The 19,740-nt window shown below is 52.6% G+C and overlaps 1 protein-coding gene across 1 annotated transcript; it reads right to left on the minus strand.

Annotated features, from left to right (window-relative positions):
* Positions 1–1,270: 1,270 nt before the first annotated feature.
* Positions 1,271–11,241, minus strand: LOC146592057 (interferon-induced very large GTPase 1-like). The gene is made up of 2 exons (XM_085311732.1): positions 11,220–11,241; positions 1,271–9,159 (listed from the first exon to the last, which is right to left on the minus strand). Exon 2 carries the CDS (start codon positions 9,155–9,157, stop codon positions 1,760–1,762), a length of 7,398 nt encoding a protein of 2,465 aa, XP_085167858.1. The 5' UTR covers positions 9,158–9,159; positions 11,220–11,241; the 3' UTR covers positions 1,271–1,759.
* Positions 11,242–19,740: the final 8,499 nt, after the last annotated feature.

Below are 19,740 nucleotides of genomic sequence, written 5' to 3' on the forward strand. Positions count from 1 at the left end.
CAGCACCCCCCATAACAAGCCCAGTTCCCCCAAAACAAGGCCCAGCTCCCCTCAGCACCCCTCAAGCTGCTGGCCTGCCGCTTCAGCAACCAGCCAATCAGGAAACAGCTCACTGTCCTACACCCACCAATCAGGAGGCACCTACCAGGAGCCGTSGCTGCAGCAGCTTCTAGAAGCTTCCCCAGGCCCGTGGGGACTTAGGGACTGACCAGAGAAAACGGACATAGGAGGAAACGAATAAACGAACCCGCAGACAGTGGCTCTGCGGGGAGGGGGCAGCCCCACAAAGACCCCTGTGGCCAAGTTAGTCAGCCCTCAAATGAAAAATAATAACACCTCAAAGAAATAGGGGGGGKTTAGGAGGGGGAGCTGATGAAAAATAAACCGCAACCAGACCCGAACCCAGCSACCCTCTGATGGATAAATAAAGTAAACCCTACACTATGTAGGTAAATGAATGGCTCTATAGGCAAGTGCTGGGGGGGAGGCCTTCTGCTAAAAAGGAGCAAGATAATTTCAAGCCCATAACAGACTTCCTAAGTAAATAAAAAATGTGCAATCAAGCTGCTTAATCTACCAAAAGACAGGGAGAAAAAAAAAAGTGAAACAGCTGACAATCAGAAAGAAATACCCACCCACAATAAAGTGAAAACCTGGGAATCCTTTCCCCTTCCGCCCAAGAGCTGCTCAGGTACGTTTGGGACCAGGAAGGCTGCGGTGGAGGTCGCTGCGTTTCCGGCTGGCGTGGCGAGAGCCGTCTGCGGCTGGATCTCCGGCTCGGCCGCTCCTTGGTACGACCCCCTGGGCACTGCTGCCCGGATGGCTTCTCCCCTTGCGCCACGACAAGTGCCCACGTCTCAGGCAGCTCCTGGAGCAAGGACCTGCCCCTTGTCTCCCCACCCCACTGTCTCCAGGACCAGGAGAGACCGTGGCTAGCGTTGGACCTGCTCTTCTGCTTGTCATGCTTTGTCTCTGCCCTGTCCCTGATTCTGCAATTGCTTAAATCGTTGCACATCTGTGGTAAGAGCCATGAGAATCTCTATATTCACTACCTGAGCTAGGAGAGCGAGGTGACCCTCTCAGGACAGCCTCCAGACCTCCCCGCGGACCTGAGCATCCTGGATCTGATTTTCCCACTGGAGAGTGCGACCAACTGTCAGCAGGGTCAGCAGGAAAGAGATGGACTCTGCAGCAAGGAAGTAATGGGCCTTGAGGACCTCCCCTTCAGCACTTCAGGATGCTGCCCACATGCAACAAAAATGTCAGGAGGTGAGAGCAGGCAGCAGGCCTTCGTTAATGTTTATTACTGATACAGAGCTATAAGCGTGTGAAAGTGTGTTACAGACAGAGCAGAGATACTGGATCAAACACAAGCTATGACTTGGTTAACAGTAAAATTCCATGATATTTCCATTCATGAGGAGATCAGATGAGAGGATCGTATTGATCCATTTTGACTTTAAAATTACAGACTTCAGCAAAGACTGCTTCTTGGAGTCTATGATTCTAAGTTAAACCCACCCTCCACAAATGGGTTACAGAAAGTCAAAGATGTTATGTATTGACCATGGCATCATCTATGTTCATATCTTGCAGATTCTGCCGACTATTGTTCGGTTTCTTTCCAGAAGGCTAGCCCTTGAGTTTGTTTTATGCACATTTCTGGAAATAAGAACAGGAACTGAAATAAAAAAGTACAAAATAAAATTMTTCTTCCAGCTGGAATCTCTTTGCCTGCCTGCAATGGATGCCAATACATTCAGTCCATTAACAGACAGATTTCGTGCTGTGAGATGCCATGTTGAGTTGATAGCTGTTTCAGCTCACAGATCACATCTTTCTTTGTAAACTTCTCCCATTCTGGAGGGATTGATCCTTTGCCCTCAAATTTTGCACAGTAATCTTGTTCCAGTTGTGAGCGGAAATGGCACACAAACCATTTCCAGTATGCTTGTGTGGAGTTGTCTGGTGTGATGCTCCAGTTGGCATAAGCTGGTCCTGCTTTTCTATAATTTTTAAAGGAAATTTCATTGTTACCGTGAAGCACAAGGAAACAGTTACTTGCTACAAGACTGGAGCAAATCTCGATGACAAACTGGTTTGTTCTAACCCACTGGGTACCATTCAGGACTTGAGGACGATGGAAGTGAACACTGTGGTCCCCGTGATGACCAGGTATTGTGTTTGTGCAAAGAGCCTTGCAGAATGGACATTGCTCCCAGCATCCATGGAGCTGTTCAAATAATATTTTATGAGGTTTCAAGATAAAAGGTTTCATATCAGTCACTGAAAATTCCTGTTTCAGGTTTTCTAGCACAGGGATCAGTGCTTTACTCATTGCCTCCTTAAGGAATTCTATGTCATGTATTTCCTGATGTTCAATGTTTTTCAGATCACTTCTGGGAAGTTCAAAATTATCTCCAAGTCTTCTACAAAATTCATCCAGCCATAAGGATACATTTCCGCATTTGTCTTTGACAACTTCAGTAGAAGTAAAAATAGCAGAAACAATAAGAGTCTGAAATGAATTCAGGGACATATTTAAGAAGTTCTTCAGCCTTGGATTTTTCTTGTCTAAGCAATAGTTATTAACACAATTTTCGATGAAACTTTCTAAAAAATCTTTTGGGAAATGAATGTACTGCCTGAACTTCTCAAAATTCTCTTCCTCTGCAAGAGAAATGAGAATAGCCATTTCAAGTTTAGATCGATTGCCATTGAAAGGTGGATAGTTAGACCTCATCTCACAGGCTATGTCAATAGCAGTCTTTGCATACACTGCCTGTCGAAGAGCTACTGAAAGCTTGTCACACACAAAACCAGCAAATGCTGTGATAGAAGTTGCTCCTTGGCAGGAAATCTGGAAACTTCTGAAGAAGTCTTCTCTCTTGCTCTCCAGATAGAAAGTTGGATCGTTTGCTCTTTTGAAAGCCTTATGCATATTTTCAAACCTTTTTGCTGCCATTTTGCATAGAGACATTGATAAATATATTCTGTATCCATTAGTAAAGATATATTTGGAGTTACAGGCTACAGAGTCCACCTGTTTTCTTATTTCATTGAGTATCTCATGAATGTAACTTTGGTTGTAATCCATTTGCTCCTGTTCCTTTGTGTCGATGGTCRTGCTGACGAGCTGTGTGATGCGGTGTTCAAGTTGCTCAATTCTGGTTATATCATAGCTGTCCAAAGGCTTTTTTGTGAATGGCAGTGCTCCCTTCAAGACAACATGCTTGGAAATATCTGTGGTAAATGCATYTTTCTGCAAGAAACACTTTATTTTCTCGTCTATGTTTGGTTCTTGTTTGAAATGCTCCAGCAGAATATTCTGAATATCAAGGTTTATGTTTGGTTCTGCAGAAGGAGGTGCATTTGAAGATACTTCATAGACCCATTGTTTCCAAACGACATCAAAGTGTTGTCTCAGCTTTTCTTCATTCAGCTCTTCATTCTTTAGTGACAAAGCCAGCATTTGGCTTCTTTTGAAAAGCTCATGTTCATATTCTGACTTCTTCTGATCCAGTTTACTGTGATTCTTCTTCAGTTCAATGAACTCTGAAGACTTCCTCTGTGTCTCATCAACAAGCACGTCTTTCAGATCTTTCAGTTTATTTTCAATGTTTGCTCTCCACTGAATCAAAATCCCACTGTCTTCATCTTCCCTAAAATACTGTTCCAAATCTTTCAAGATAGTCTCATATTTCTCTTGAACTTCCTCCATAAGGCTTTTTCGGGTTATGTGCTGAATTTCTCCCTTTTTAATACGATTGTTCAGTTTCATTTGCAAATCCAGGATGTGACTTCTCAGCTGCCAGGTCCACTGGTTATATATAGTTTCTAACCTGTTGTATGTGGCAATTTCCAGAGTGTTTTTGAAACTGAAAACAAACTTTTCATTTAGCAAGGCATTCCACAAGTCACTAATACGAACTTTCAAGCTCGAGAGCCTTAATATACTGCCCTGTGATTCCTTCTTGGCAGCTTGGAGAATTTTACTCTTTAACTCTTGCACRTTTTGGCTGTAAGTGGGGTTAGGTGGTGCCATTGGTGGGTTTCCTTCCCAGAGGTGAGCAAAGTAATGAATGTGGGTGTTCACGTCAAAGCGGATGACATCGCTGAAGCAGGTGGCATCACAGAATTCCTGCTGGGCAGCTGTCAGTGTCATTTTGTCCAGCTTTTCCTGCAGGCGTCTTTGTCCTTCCATGTTTTGCTCCTTTGCAGTTATTTCTCCAACGTTTTGGTGCACAAACAAGCAGCTTGGGGAGAGATTGACTTGCTTCATCCGCAGAAAAGCCTGCACAGCTATCTGCAGGACATCTTGCATTTCTGAAGGATTTTCTCCAAAGATATTGATCAGAGTCATGTTGCCGATGCCAATGACAAAGGTGGCTAGCTCATTGTCATGATTAAGTGACTGTTTATTGGCCACCTCTATGGCACGAAGTCCTTCTGTGTCAACGATCAGCATGTAATCAAAGTTCACATCCTGTTGGAGTTTCTCGTCCACCTTAAGCAACTGCATAAACGCTCCGCGGGTGCACCTCCCCGCACTGACATTAAACTGAAGACCAAACATGGCATTGAGCAGGGTTGACTTCCCTGTGCTCTGGATGCCAAGCACTGAAAGAACGTACACTCTTTTGTCCCCTAGCTTTTCAATTAATTTGTCAAAGATTGCCCCGATCCATTGTAATGGTACATAGGAAGCATCACCATCCATCAGTTCAATTGGATACCCTGAAACCATCAGATTGGCTGCAATCTGTGGCAGCTGAAGAAAATACTCATCTTTTTGAGTATTCACATTCAAAGCTTCATAAATCTGCCCAGCTTCCCTCAGAATGTGCTCAAGACCTATTGTAGAAGCACTTATCTCAGCTGACAATGCTTCTAACTTATGCCTTAATATATCTCTTGCATTGTCATTTTCTGCAGGGTGTTTTTTCTCCTTCGTTTTTGTCCACAAGGCATGATATTTCTGCTGGAGTTCTGCAAGGTGGTCAGCTGACAAGACATCCATGAATATTTTCATCCACTGCAGGAAGTACTTTTTGGTGGTTTCAGAATCTGACAGAATAATTTTCAGGACTGGCTTCATTAGCTCATTTGGGGGGAATCCTTTTTCCAACTGCTTCTGTCTTATAGCATGTTTTTCTGACTCAATTTCACTGCGATGCTGTTCAATRCTCCTGTTTCTCTTTTCTAGCAGGCGAGTGAGTTCCTTGTCTTTCCTACACCACTCATGCCATAATTCTCCTTGAAGAGGCAACAGCTTTTCCTTCACGCTTGCTATATTCTCCTCCTTGCAGAAGGCCACCAGTGCTTGTGCCGTAGCCTTGGCCTCTTTGCAATCTTCTTTGTCTTCATCAATAAGAAATCCATATTGGCGAGCAGTTCCCGCACATGTGTCCAGACTGCTACTACCCTCTGCATATTCTAGTAAACCTCTGATTGTGTTTGCCAAATCATCAACTAAGTCTGCCTCGTTTTTGTTCTTGATAGGTATTTTTATGTTGAGATTGCTCTTGTCAGATACTTTGATGTCTCGTTTAGTTATACTCAAAGGGGTGCCCTCTTTCTCAGTAAGAAGGCAAACAAAAGGCTTTGGGGACTTCAAGAGATCACGTACAAGCTGCTTACCTACCTCATTCTCATCAGAAGTGGTAAGGAGGACCACATTTAGAGAAGCTATCTCCTGTACAAATTTAACTTGTTGTTTGTGTTCTCTTGCATCTCCATGTAAGTTAGTGAATGCAATGCAGTTCTCAAATCTGTCATCATTTCTTCCACTGGGACAGTACCAAGAGATCTCCACAACACCTTTCATCAGAAGACAGTCTTTGGTGCTGCCTTTGCAGTGTCGATGGAAGAAAGTGTCGTGTTTGTGTTTATTCAGCAGAGCATTCAGGATCTGYGACTTGGAAGAGGAAGGAGAACTCCCAATCCGTATGAAGGACACAATGGGTGTGTCTGCCTGATAAATCAGTTTGGTTTTGTGACTCTTAATTGTGGTCTGCTTTCCCAACTTTTCCATSCCTTTCCAGCTCTTTTTAATTTGGCTGAGGGACCAGAGAGGGAACTCTATCTGTGAGGTGCATGGATTTGGTACTAGGAGGGGAAGCGCAAACTGGCAAAAAGCGAGCTTTGTTGAAATGTACTGTCTCATGAAATCATCAGCACAATGAAAAATTGCCATCTGGAGGTCCATTGGATGTATGTGTGTCAGACCTGTTGTAACAGAGACATTGATTTCCTCATGATTAGCATTTAAAAAATCACTGTAAATATCTGAGTAATCATCTGAGCACTCAGGACCAAGGCTTGTTGCATTCAGTGTGCTCAGAATGCCTTCTTTTGCTTTGCTGTCATCCTGGCAAACCAGATATCTTACACGATAATCTAGCATCAGCAGCTTCTGCAAAAAATAGAAGGGGTATTCACTGCCAGTTCTAGGCTGGCTGTCACATAGAGATGTCTTATCAATAATGTGAAAATCTGCAATCCCCATTTTCCTCGGGTAGTAATTTTCTAGTCCCAGTTGTTTGATCAAATTGAGGAACTCTTGGGCTCCGGAACCCTCATTCATTTTAGGATCATCWGACTGTTCTGCTGAGGGTGATGACTTTGATGAATCTTTCTGTTTAGTCCCCTGACAAATGTTAATTAGCTCCTGCTTTATAACTTCTTTCTGCAGATCACAGTTGGAGACTGCATATTCTCCATTTATAAGGGAATTTAGATCTTTTTCCAGAGCACCTCCAGGATCACATCTACCATGCTTTTTCAGGATATCGCTGACTTCTTCTGACAGTGAGTTTCCTATGTTATGCTTCATCTGAGTCAAGAAATTAAACTTCTGTTCTGGAGACATGTCTTTGCGTTTCGCTGTTGTACTCAGAGCTGTCAGGAGCAGGAAAGCTTGAGCTCTGGAAGTGGCTTGGTTCCTCAGATTCATGTAGCATTCATGTGCTTTTTTCATTTCACTTAACATGAAGTTAACTTCTGGCAATTCAAGGAGATACTGAAAAGTGCTGTTTTCTTCTCGATATCCTGCACTCTCTGCAATGCAGAGTAGTAATGATGCTACATCTGTTTCCTCTCCTTCTCTTAGAGTCTTCAGGAAGGAGCACAAAGCTAAACTCAAATTTAAACTGACTTTAACTTTTACTTCTGTCTCTACCTCTGGAAGAGATGCAGCTTCTTCCATGAGTTCCTTCATTTTCTGAAGACTGTGCAAGAAATCAGTGAATTCATAGACACATGGTGTTCTGGGGGGCTCTTCTTCATCATGAAATACCCACTGCATAATGAAAGAAGATTTGGGGAAATTGTCCACTGAATAGATATAAGGATCAAGAAGGCAACGCAAGATAAATTTTATGGACAAGGTATTAGGAAGAGATGAATATTTGCATAATGAAACTGTTTTTACCAGRAAATCTTGCAACACCTTGTCTGCCAGGCAAGTGCTCACCCAGATCTTGTTGCTCTTTGTTTTTTCAYTCAGATTCTGCTTGAAGATCATCAATTTAATTAGCTGCTGCTCACTCCCACTGACTTCCCAGGACTTGATTTCCTCTAGGAATGACTGGGTTTGTCCCAAAGCACTCACTGTTCCCTCCTCACGCAATGTATTTACAGGTAGGTTTGTTAATCTTTCATAGGCATCCCGGAGGCTGCTGCTCAGCTGATGAACATTTCTGAAGTCTTGTCCATGATTGGATAGGATTATGTCCCACACTGGGATCAGCAGAAAGCCTCGGTCAATAACACACCAGGATGTGTTACTGCATTTTAGTTCATTTTTCCAGGATTTGAGGGAATCTACCCCAGCTGGGCCACCAGTCTGGGCCACAGAGAGGTGAACTTCTACTTCAAATRATCTTCTATCTGAGCCTTGAGCTGATACCTTGTTGGAGGTTATATTAAGTGTTGGTGCTGCACTGAAGCTAATACCACTATAGCTGGCCGCTATGTAGGAACTGAGTGCTTCAGATGCTTTTCTCTTCACCTTCTCCCGCTGCTCAGCCCTGAACCCTTCTGTAGATGCTTTCCACCAGAATATTCCCCCAAAGTGTAGGGGGCCCTGGTTTACGTGGGACCCAAATCTCCTGAAGAAGCTCCCACACCTGCTTTTCAGCATGTCGATCCTGTTTGCTTCCTCAGTGATGCTCAGAAGTTGCTCAATGTCTTGCAGCTCCTGCAGGGCCGCATCCGAGAGGCGAAGCTGATGCTTTTGGAAGTAGCAGGAGGCCAGAGGGATGTACTGGTACTTAGTGGTGCAAATGTATGCCTGCTCGGAGCATGACTGGTGAGTTTGCTCTGACTGTGAGGAGCTGCTGTAATCTACACCACCTTCAACACTAKAACCCCAGAACCCRGCTTTGGCTGCAATGCTGAGGCTGAACCCCAGCTGCTCCATGGACTTGGTAAAAGTGGCTTCTGCTGAAGAGGATGAAAACTCTTTCTTCTCAAGCAGTGACCCTTGTTCTGGACCAGTRAGCTTGAATCCATCAGGAATGTTGATGAGCTGCTCTCGCTTTGCCAGCATGTCTGCAAGGCTGTTAGTTCTGTAAATGCCTTGCAGAGCCAGTCCCCCTGATGCTCGCCTCAGGACTTCCTTATCGGAGACATTCTCACTCCTACCCACYGATTCCTCCTGCTGTTCCAATTGCTTGTGTCTGGCCTCTAACTCCTCCACCAGAGTCTTCCCAGAGGGATGTTTGGGTTCCATGGAGAACTCTAGAGTGTCGCACAAATTTTCCTCTTTCTTTTGCTTACCTTCTTTATGGTGATCCCTGCCTTTCAAGTGTAATTCCTTTACTTCCCTCAGAGTTGCTTTACTTTCCTCTTGCCTCTTTCTTTCTTCCTCCATACATTCTTTGTGCTGCTGTTTCATCTTTGCCTTGCCATGTGCTTGAAGGAACTCTTTCAGGGCTTTTTTCTCCCATGTGTACTGTGCGTTGCTTGCAAGCTTTAGGTAGTCTTCATCTGTCAGATGTTTCAAGGCTTGTGTGCCAGTAACTCCTAGCTGTTTCTCTAATACAAGGAGCCAGTATTCTGTGCGGAGGCCCACTTCTTTCAGCATCTCTGCCAGTCCATTTTGCCCAATGTCTCTCTCAGCAGCAGTTTCTGTTGTGTTCTTCCCTGCAGACATGGCTGTGGGAAGAAATGCAAATATGCCTTCTCATTGCATCCAGATGAAGAGGTCCCTGCCTCCCCTCTATGCATGCTAGTTGGGCTCTGCAGTGGGCTGGCCTCTGACTGCTGTTCACAGCAGTGCTTGAGTCCTGGTTTGTGGACCCAGTCCTGGAGGAATCATCTGGTAGGGCTGAGTCAGGAGGAGCCACAGTTCATCCCCTGTTCCCCAGAGGAAGCACTGAGACCACATGTTCCTGCAGGATGCTGTGATGTGACCCATTCCCTGCACTAGCTGTCAACAGGACTTAACTGGTACGTTGCTGGACTCTGCCTGCTTTTTATCATCTTTGGTAAGTTGTAGTGACTGGGAGAAGTCTATAATGGCTGTGCCATTAGAGACAAGGCAAACATTGTGCTTTTCTTCAAAAAAGCRTTTGGGTAACTACAGAACATCCAAAACTTCAGAACTTCCTACGCAAGTACTCATGGCAGCCGTGTCCAGGCACAAGAAGGAGAAAAAGGAAACTGAGTRCAGCCAGCAGGGATTTGTCACAGCAAGTGTGGTGCAGCAGTGARTAAGGGCCAGAGAGGTGCGGGGATCTCTGCCCTTGACTAGACATGGACCTGAACAACCTGCTCTACATTGTCCCTGCTTTGAGGGGAGTGCTGGACTACAGACTTTCAGGGATCCCTTCTAAACTCTATTTTTCTACATTTTTATGATTTATTTGAGTCAAAACTGTTTTGAGAAAAGGAGAAAGATTTGGGATTGTGCTCAAAATCTGTTTTTGAGCCCCACATACACTCATCCCCTTGGATCAGAGTCAGGTGTCAACAAGAGATGTCTGTACAGGCAGTAGGGGATACCGCACATACTGATCACCCTCAATATAGCATCCTTAGCACCTGTGAAGCAATAACAGGATATGCAGATTTAAAGTTGATTTAGAGACTAATGAGGACATCCCAGAAGAACTGTCTGGAGCCTTTGGATCAAGTGATGCATGGATGCAGYAGATCTCTCTATATACAAGATTTGTAACTGTGGTTCTTAGTTACATTGATTGACTTAAAAGAAGGCCTTAGGAAAGCCAAAGGRGTTAATGATGGTGGGATGTGAATGTAAAGCTGACTGGGAACAGTATTCAGTCATGGTTTCAAAACCAAGTGGCACTTACAACCCAAGTAAAAGGAGAAAAGTAACAGGGAAGAGCTCTAGACATAAGGAATAAACATATCAAAGGATATGTGGCGTAACGAAAGGGTCCCTAGCCAGAGAAGCTCTCCCTCCCCATCCCGCCACTCACTCCTGTCACTGCCCTGGCTTCACAAGAGGGTCAGGGCAGGGGGAGTCACGTTGGAAACAAGCCTTTAACAAACCGTACAAAACAACACAGAGACCTTGGGAAAGCACAGCTCTCACTTGCCAGTTCTGGCCCTGTGCAAATCTGTCATTTTACACCTYTGTCTGCGCTGTAACTCTGGAGTGCATGTGGCCTTCCTGTGTTAAGAAATTGCAGCTCAGAGAGGAAACTTGACTGGTCCCTCAGCTCCCAAATGCGAGCTAGCACCTTCCTCTCTGGTCCCCTGCTCCCAGCATCAGGGAGAGGACAGCTGTCTGATCCATGCAGACAGGACGAGGGGTAAGGATGAGTGAAAGCAGAAGCTGCGATGAGGGGCTGAAAGAGGGGATGGAGGAGCTGGGAGGCGGGAGAGTGGCATCAGCTGTGCAAAGGCAACTGGGAAGGGAGCACACAGGGAGTGGAGAACAGCAGAGCGTGGTGAGGGCTCAGAGAAGAAATGTCTGGAGGAGGCTGGAGATGGGGCTGAGGCTGGAAAGGGAGGAGAGGAGGAAGAGGATGGTGCCAGAAAGGAGGCAGAGAGGAGCAGGATCCAGTGTAGCAATTTCCCTTTCACATTCACTTTCACTTTCTCACATGGCCTTGTTCGACCCGTTTCCCTTCCCCATATGCCCCGCTACAGGCTTCCAAATCCGATCCCTTCCCCATATGCCCCGCTACAGGCTTCCTTCCAATCCCTTGTGCCCGCTGCGCCTGGAGCCCACGGGCTCCTCTCACCCGGGATTGTGCTGTGTCCAGCCCTGCCCCACCTGCTCCGGGAGTCTCCCTGCGCTCGCAGCCCGAGGGTGCATGGAGCCTGGGATGTTCCCGGTCTGGGCTGTGCTGGCCAGATCCACCTGTCCTAGGTGCAGTGGGYGGCACAGGTAAGGCTCCAGGCCGGGAGAGAGGGACTCGAGGAACAAACCGAAAAGGAGTTCCCTGAGTGGGAGGGAACTGGGCTGAGCCTGGCTCCTGCAGCCCTCCCCCGGGGCTGTCCTCCCTGCTAGGTCACATCCCACACAGCATTTCCAGCCTGCCTGCGGCCGCGCAGCTTTCCCGTTGCCCAGACCCCTCGCTGCAAGAAGTGCACTGCAGGGATATGTCTTCCCTACCCAAAGACTCACTGAGGAAACAAGGACTGACCTGAACTGAGATGTTCTGGTCTCTGAGCCTTTTGGATCAGCTTTTTCTTTCTCTATTTCCTCTAAATTACGATTCTATRATTCTAAATTGAAAATGATAAAACTGCAACAAAAATCAGAAGGCAATTGAGCAGAACTGGGACTGGGCAGATGTTCCCGTGAGACAGGGAATTGAAAATGTCAATGCTTTCCTTCCCATCTGGAAGAAAAAAAATCCCAGAACTCCTCAATAAACAGCAATGGCAGGAGGGGGGAGAGGGAGTGTGAGGGGCCTGCCTCTGTTTGGCAGAATTTGTCCTAAATGGATAAAAACGTTATAGTCACAGTGTGTGACCCCCCCCCCAGCTCTCTGCACTGCCCCATAAGGCACCGTTACGGTCTGATTCCCACCGCGGGCTCCCTGTGGCACACGACAGGCTGCACGCACAGTGCCCTGAGCGGGTAACCCCTGCCCAGCTCCGGCCTCATCACCCCCTTCCATCCAGGAGCAGAGGGCACAGCCCACCCCTGCTCCAGTATTGGCAGGCTCCTGTGGCCGACACACTGCTGAAAAATACCTTGGTGTCCCTAGCAGAAAGGGCGCCGGCGCCTTTGTGCCACGGCTGGATCATCACCCAGCTGCCTGCCTCTCTCTGCGCTGGGAAGGAAACTGCATGGGCCCCAGATGTAGCTGGTTGTCTCACGTCCCCTCTGTGGTCCCTAAAGCCTCCTGCATCGGCCACAGCCCTGGCAGGACTTTGCCACCATGGGTGCAGATGTCGGAGGGATTCCTGCCCTGCCCACTTGTCCTGGATGTGGCTGCCCAGCAGGTTTACATGCACTTGATTATTTCAGAAAAACCTTCCTGTGACAGCAGCACCAGCAGATCTTGGACCAAATTTGACTTGGCACTGTGCTGGGCCCTGCGGTTCTTAGGTTCTTGCTAGCCGCAACACACAGTCCCATAACTAAAGGCAGAGGACTGTTAAAACCTGTCAGGTTTCCCTTCACTGGAGAGAAACCCTATCTTGAGGAAAGGCAGAAAAAAGTAACCCCTTTTACTTCCTTGTCCAAATGTAGGGAAAGGGATGGGGAAGAAACGGGGGAGAGCCACGCTGCCCTGAGCACTCGCTGCTAGCAATGCCTCTCCACGGTAAGAACCGCCGCAGGTTTTACAGACGCAGTTCGCATTTTTTGCCTGCATGCAAGAAACCAAATAAAAGTTGGCAGCACGTCATGCTATGAGAAGCCTGCAGTCCCCAGCATGCTAAAAATCCATTTGATGTGTGCATTTTGGGAACAAATACCACTCCCGTCTCCCATTGAATCTTGCATAGAGCTTTATTCACGGCAGCCCCAGGTGACAACGGTGCCCGGCTCGGCGGGGCGCTGCTTACCGGTGCCCGTGCCCGGGCGCTGGGCTCCCTGCCAGCCCGCCGAGCAGCACGGCCTGGGTGCCCCCGGAGCGACCCCGCCGGCGCGGCGGGGATCGCGGCGACGCCGCGGGGACGAGCGGCTGCCCCGGGCTCCTGCAGCTGCAGGGGCAGAGTCCGGCACCTCCACCSCGGTGCTGCCCGCCGCTCTCGCCCACCGTGGGTCTGCTGCGGGCCGCGGGGCGGCCCCTGCGGGGAAGGGCTCCGCTCACCCTGCCCGCCGTCCCGCTGCAGTTTCCGCCCCGTGCGCCGCGGGGAGGAAGGCGGCTGCTGCAAGAGGAGGCCGAGAGGCAGTGAGCGAGGGCAGCCCCTGCGCGGAGCCCCGGCCGGGCCGGGGGGCAGCAGGCGCAGGCAGCCGGGGCCGGCAGGCAGGGAGGCGGCGCGGAGCACGGCTGCGGCCCGGCACGGGGCTGCTCACCTCCGGGCTCCTGCGCGCGGCTGCTGCCCAGGCTGCCGGCGCCGCCAGAGGCCCCTGCGGAGGCCTGGGAAGCGCCGGGTTGGTGGGGAGCGTCGCGGCGGCGCCCGGAGCCCCGTGCTGGGAAGGGCTGCGCCGGGCGGCAGAGCGGAGGCCGGAGGGCAGAGCGGGCACGAGCCTGTGCGCAGCCCCCGGCCCGCGCCCTGCCCTGGCTTCACCTCTCCCCCGCCCGCCAGGCGCTCGGGGCGATGCCGTGCCTGACTCTACCTGGGGCCGGTGGATTTGCACCCCCAGCGYGAAGACCGGCGCCGTGCACAGCGCCGAGACGACGCTGCCGGCCCCGGGCACGTGGAGCAGGCGCACCAAGAGGAGGCTCAGCGCCGCCAGCTCGCACAGGGCTCTCGCCGTGCCGCCGGGGCGAGGGAGCCTCCCGCGTGCCGCCGGCTCCGGCCTCCGCGCCCACGTCCTGCTCCGAGAGGGCAAGGCAGAACGCGGCGCTCGGCCCTGAGCACGGCCGCCCCGGCAGCGCCCCGCTCGCTGCCGGCACGAGGCCGGGCAGCGCCGCCCCTGCGCCCGCTCCGCGACGCCCTTCCCGGGCTGCTCCGGCGGCCGCCCAGCCCGCGGCCCCTCCTCCGCCCCGGGGCTCTCCCTTCGCCGGTCCTCCGCGCCCCGAGGCCGGCAGCGTCAACGTGCCCCCGGGAAGGAGCCAACGGCCGCCGCGAGGAAACCCGGAGGGAGAAGAGCACGGCGCGCTCGCTCCGGCTGCCTCCCCTGTCTGCCCGCTGCCGGGGCCGCCGTCAGCAGGGCTGCGCCGGGACCCGCCRTGCTGCGCAGCGAGTGCTTCGGGGCTGCTCCCCGAAGGCTGCTGGGCTTTGCCGAGGGGACGTTTCCRAGCTTCTGGCACGTGCAGCCGGACATCTCCAGGGAGGGGAGCGCAATGCCAGGCTGCAACCCGAGCGGCAGCGCATCCCCGCRGCTCCTGGGGCGGGCGCCGCTCCCGGTGGCAGCGTGCAGCGGTCTGCGGGMTCTGRGGYGGCCACCGAGCCCYGGGAGACCGCCACGAGGGCAGGAGAGACTGGGGAAGAGCCCGGGAGCCGGCGCTCACCCCGCYGCCCTGCTCCTTCGTCGCAGCTCGCAGCCAYGACCTTSRCCCRCTGGCTCGCTTGCTCGCTGACTCGCTCRCTCGCTCGCAGGSAAAGTGACCCYGGGGCRGCCCGGCCCCRGCTCCAGAAAGACCCCGGGGCTGTGATGCGACGGTGACACCCGCCCGACACCSCGGGRCAGTGATGGTACCCCCGGGCTGGGCTGACGATGCTGTCACCCAAACACCAACAGTTCCCAGCACGGCGGCCACGAGGCCAGCCCAGCCCCGGCCAGCCCAGCCCCAGCACCGCYGGAGAGCCCCCGCTGCCGGGCCCGGGCGAAGGCCCTGGCCTTTGCGTGRCCGTGCCGGACCCCTGGGTCCCGCCCGTGCGGGCAGCGCCAGCAGTCACGTCTCCCCCAGCACCTTGCCCAGCGCCCACACCCTGTGCACTGCCCGCAGGCTCTGTGCGAGCGGGCTCTCGTGGCCCACCTGGCTCGCAGCGAGGGTCTCCTTTGCACCCCGTGCAGCTGAGGAGCGGCCAGGCCCTGTCCCTGGGGGTCCCGGGTGGCGGGAGAGGCAGCCAACCTCCCCGTGTCCCGGGTGGGAGGGCTGGGAAAGCGCCCGCGTGCTGTTACAGGCTCCCTCTAGGCAATGCCTGACCCGGGGCTGCTGCCGTCACGAAAGCTCCGCAGGGCAGGACCCTCGAGGAGCCGATGGCACGTGGGCAGCTCGCCCGGCCCCCAGTGCCGCAGGCCGTGGCTGGCTGCAGCTCCCTGGTGCCCAGGGACCCGTGCGCCCCTGCCCTGGCAGCCGCACGCTCAGCGCTCTGCCCGCACGGGCTCTCCAGGYGGTGGGAACCCAGCTCCTGCAGTGCCAGGCGCTGCCCCTCGGCCCCCGCGGTGCTGCGCCCGGCTGGGCACGCCTGGGCCAGGCCAGGGAGCGCTGCCCCAAGCCGTGCCCAGGAGGCCGCAGATACGCACCAGGGCAGAGGGCGGGTTGCCTGGGAGCTGCGGGTCCTGGAGGCCCTGGGCCTTGGCTTGTGAGCGTCGAGGGTGACCCTGTGGCAAAGGCAGCTCATGGGGTCCTGGGCTGTATAGGAAGTGCGTTGGCAGCTGGTCGAGGGAGGTGACTCTTCCCCTCTCCTCAGCTCTGGGGAGGGCACAGCTGAAATGTAGTGTCCAGTTCTCTTTTCATCAATTCACCGTGTTGAGGTACAGTGCCACCGTTGAGGTGACATGGGTCTGAGTTCTACTCATGATTCCCCCTTGGACCGTGCGGGAAGCTGGGACATCTAGAGATGCTAGGAAAGGTTACCACTTGGTGGCTTTTCCAGTTTCCTTAAGGAAGACTGAATTTGGCTTCTACTACATTGGTCTTCCACTGGCCTACGGCAACTCAGACCAGAAAGGAGCAGGGGGCACTGGGCTCCTGTGTCCATCAAGGCTGGATGCCCTAATGGGGGAATGTGTGCCAGCCCATGGACCCTGACACTCCAGTAACTCCTGCMGTCCTCTCTGTCATCTCCATCATCCTTTTGTCCTGGGTGACTGTGGTCAGGGTCTCCCTAGGGCCCGCTGAGCAGCAGCAGTTCTTCCAGGAGGCAGAGGAAGGAGGAATTTGCTGCTGGTGTGGCTGACAGTGTGAAGCCTTCCTCAGCCCACTGCAGCTTAGCAGACATGTGCCAGGAAGTAGCCGGTGCTGGCTGCTCCCTAAGGAATGGGGAACAGGGAGTCCAGCATGGCAGCAAGACTGTCAGGACAGAGGCCTGTCAGGGCTCAGTCYTGCAGCCCCTAGGCCAGGTGCGCAGGGCTGACCTGGAGATGGTAGCCAGGTTCAGCCAAGGGTCCAGATCATTCAGGAAGTCCATGGTGAGGAGGCATCTTCCAGGGACACGTGGATTTGGTTTCTTACATCGCTAGTGCTTTGTGGGACTCTTCCCAGCCCCTCTCGCAGGCAGGCAGAAATGTCTGCAAGAAACAACCTCGTCACATTGATGCCAGATGACCAGGAGCTCACATCCACGGCTCARAGCACACCACACCACTTTGACTCCTCTTCCCTTTCGCTGCTCCCCAAAGAGCACACATCTGCTCAGTGATGCTCCCCTTTGCCCCTCAGCACAGTCCCATCCATACCAAGGAAGCTTGTGGCAGACAGCGGAGGATTTGCTGCACTGGGAGCTGCTGGGTGCTGACCAAAAACAGCAGGCGGGGAAAAGAGTCGCATCCCACTCGTAACTCTCTTACGCTTGCCCTTGTTTCAAAAGAGCAGCCTTAAGGAGTAGGCACTGGTGACGCACTCGATTATCAAGTAGGAGTTGGTGTTATCTTCATGGACGCCATTGACACATCCTACCAAGTAGGAGCTGGTACCATCTGGTTCGCCCAGGCGGCCTGATCCTATGTGCACTGTGTACGTTCACCATGTGGCAGTTCCCTTCCCGTTCTTTGGCTCCAGGTTCAAATCCTCTCGTTCCAGGTTTCTCACGGGGGTGGGAGGCTCCCCCGGACTTTGTTCTGAAGGCTTCTCAGCCCTGACTCAGGACAGTCCCATCTGTAACTAGGCCTGCAGCTTTCCCCTCAGCCCAATGCTGCACTGGGCTCAGTGCCAGGGGCACCAGGAAGGAGCCACCGCTCCTCCGGCAGCGACCAGCGCAGAGCAGAGGGTTTTGCTGTGGAAGGCCCAGCAGACTGTGCCTCCCTGGCAAGTGCCAGTGCCTGCAGAGAGCTCTGGAGTYGGGCGTCAGGCCTGGCCGGGCTCCCTGTCCCATCTCGGGGGCTCTCTGCACACTGCTGCAGCACAGGGGCATCGTCCCTCTGGACCCTGTGTTGTCCAAGCCCTCCGGGCTGTGTCAGAGCTCATCCCCTGGCAGGGCCCCTGACCACACAAGCTTTCCCCCCAGTCCCACCTGGTCACCTCCAGGCCTTCTGCCTGGCATCCTGCATCCTTCCAGTGAAGGCCCTGTACCTCCAGCAAAGGCAAGTCACAAACAAACAGCCCTTTCCTCTTGCAACTCAATTAATCAGTGACCTCAATGATGGGACAAAGCACACCCTCTACAAGCTTGCTGATGATAGAAAAGTGGGAGAAGTGGAAGATACCCCAGAGTGCTGTGCGGCCATTCACAGAGACCTTGAGAGGCCAGAGAGATGGGCAGAGAGGAACCTCCTGAAGTTCACTGAAGGGAAGGTCAGGGTCCTGCCCCTAGTGAGAAATATCCCTGTGTGACAATGCAGGCTGGGGGCTAAGCTGCTGGAAAGCAACTCTACGGAGCATGACCTGGGGGTCCTGATGGATGAGACAACTGCATCTACTTCGAGCAGGTGCTTTCGTAGTGCATCTGCCCAGGCACTGAGGTCTCTGCTCATCTTAACCATCTCTTTCTTGCCTTACAGCTCCTGGGCACTCATCTTCTTGGCAGGAGGGAGGCACATCTCTGGATGCTCTTCTGGAGTTCTCAGAAGTTCCCACAGGGAACTTGCATGGGATGTGCCATGGTCCATCCATATGTGGGGCTTTGGGAGTCAATCCAGCAACTCACTGTCTTTCTTGCTTATTAACATCATCTCGTTGTCCACAAAGCAGACACGCCCGTGTGGCAGAGACGGCAGCAGGGGCTGAGGGGGTGACCAGCTTGCCCAGCACTGCTGTAGGTGCAGGGGGAGTGACCTGTGGGACCATGAAGGGCTGCATAAGATCTAAAACAAGAAAGTTCAAGTTAGAGAAAATGCATGTGCATGAGACTTCAGTGTGCTAGTGAAACTTGTCAACAGAATATATAACTGGAGGAATCCAAAGGAAAAYTGAGTCAGGTCTATGATGGTACATCACCATCAAACCTCCCTGGGCATGTGACCGCCCCAAAGTGGTCAATTCAAAGCAATTCATTCCTCTCTGCAGTCCCCTTTAGGGTTTCAGAGACCACAGTGGCATTCCTCTACTTAACTTAGGATGCTACTGTGGTGATGTGGCAGTATCTGGGGCTGCATGGATCCTGCCCACCTCCCCACCACCTTCTGGGCTCTAGGATACACTGTGAGCATAGCTCCACATGGAATTGTCTTCACTGAGCAACCTCCTCCGTGTTGATGCAGCACAGGAGGTGCTCCTGGAGGAGGCTGGGCACCAGGTGTGGTGGCCGTCACAGTGCAGGGAGTGCTGTTCACTCAGCAAAGGAGCCCAGTGACCAGCACTGCCCATAAATCTGCTTAGAAAATCGCAGTGGAGAGTTGCTGCACAGAAGGCATCAGCCTGGCACGAGTCTACTAAAGACAGCAGAGTCATTCCAAATTTACATCAGTAGAGCTGGATGTAGGATCAAGCTAGGTAGAATCACCCAAAAAAGAAAAAAAGAAAAAAAAGAAAAGAAATACAGGTTAACTGAAGCAGATGAGTGGAGCTGCAATGCAGGAATATTTTTCCTTCTGTTTGTTTACTGCTAGGTAGCAGTTTGCTGGATAAAACATTCCTAGTGGTGGTGTGCATACAYGTGGGCACGTGTGCACAGGCTGCGTGTGAGTACACGCTTGAGAGGTTACAAACACTGCTCAGAGGCCAACATTGCTCCAAGACTTCCACCCCCAGAGCAAAGAGCCAAGCAAAGAGCCTCTTCCCTCCGCCTGTGATAGCATTCGGGTCGTACTAGGGACCCAAAACACGTCCCCAGCCASGACGTGCCTCCAATGCTGCCAACAGCGTCAGGAGCAGCAATAGCCACGGGGAAGGCGGAGCAGGCCCTGCTGGAGAGGGCACCATGGTGGGAATGGCGCCGGGGGGCAGCGACCAGCCCCCGCGGTGGCYGGGGGATCCCTGCTGGAGGAAGGCCCCCGGGTAGCGCTTCCCTTTCCCTCCCCTCCGTCTTTCGTTTTCCCCCCAAAACAGCTTTGCAGATCTGACGGCTGCCCGCTGCTGTGGGCCCCCTCAACCCCGCGCGCCATCGTGCCAGCCGGGGACCAAGCGGCGCAGGCGGCCTGCAGCGGGGTGGCCCGACACAGCACAAAGCGCCTGGCCACTGCCTTCGCCGAGGCGCCCGAGGGGGCCGCGAAGGAGCAGCTCCCGGGGGTCCCGCCGGCACCGTCACGGATAACGGTTCCCCCCCACACACACCCCGCTACCGCGGCGCCGCCATCTTGTCCGGCGCCGAGCACAGCGCGCGCCACACCCCTCCCGCCCGGCAGGGGGCGCGCCGCGTCAAGATGGCGGCGCG

The sequence above is a fragment of the Rhea americana genome, unplaced genomic scaffold, assembly GCF_003343005.1.
Source record: "Rhea americana isolate MKP2758 unplaced genomic scaffold, rheAme1 scaffold_348, whole genome shotgun sequence".
NCBI classification, from domain to species: domain Eukaryota; kingdom Metazoa; phylum Chordata; class Aves; order Rheiformes; family Rheidae; genus Rhea; species Rhea americana.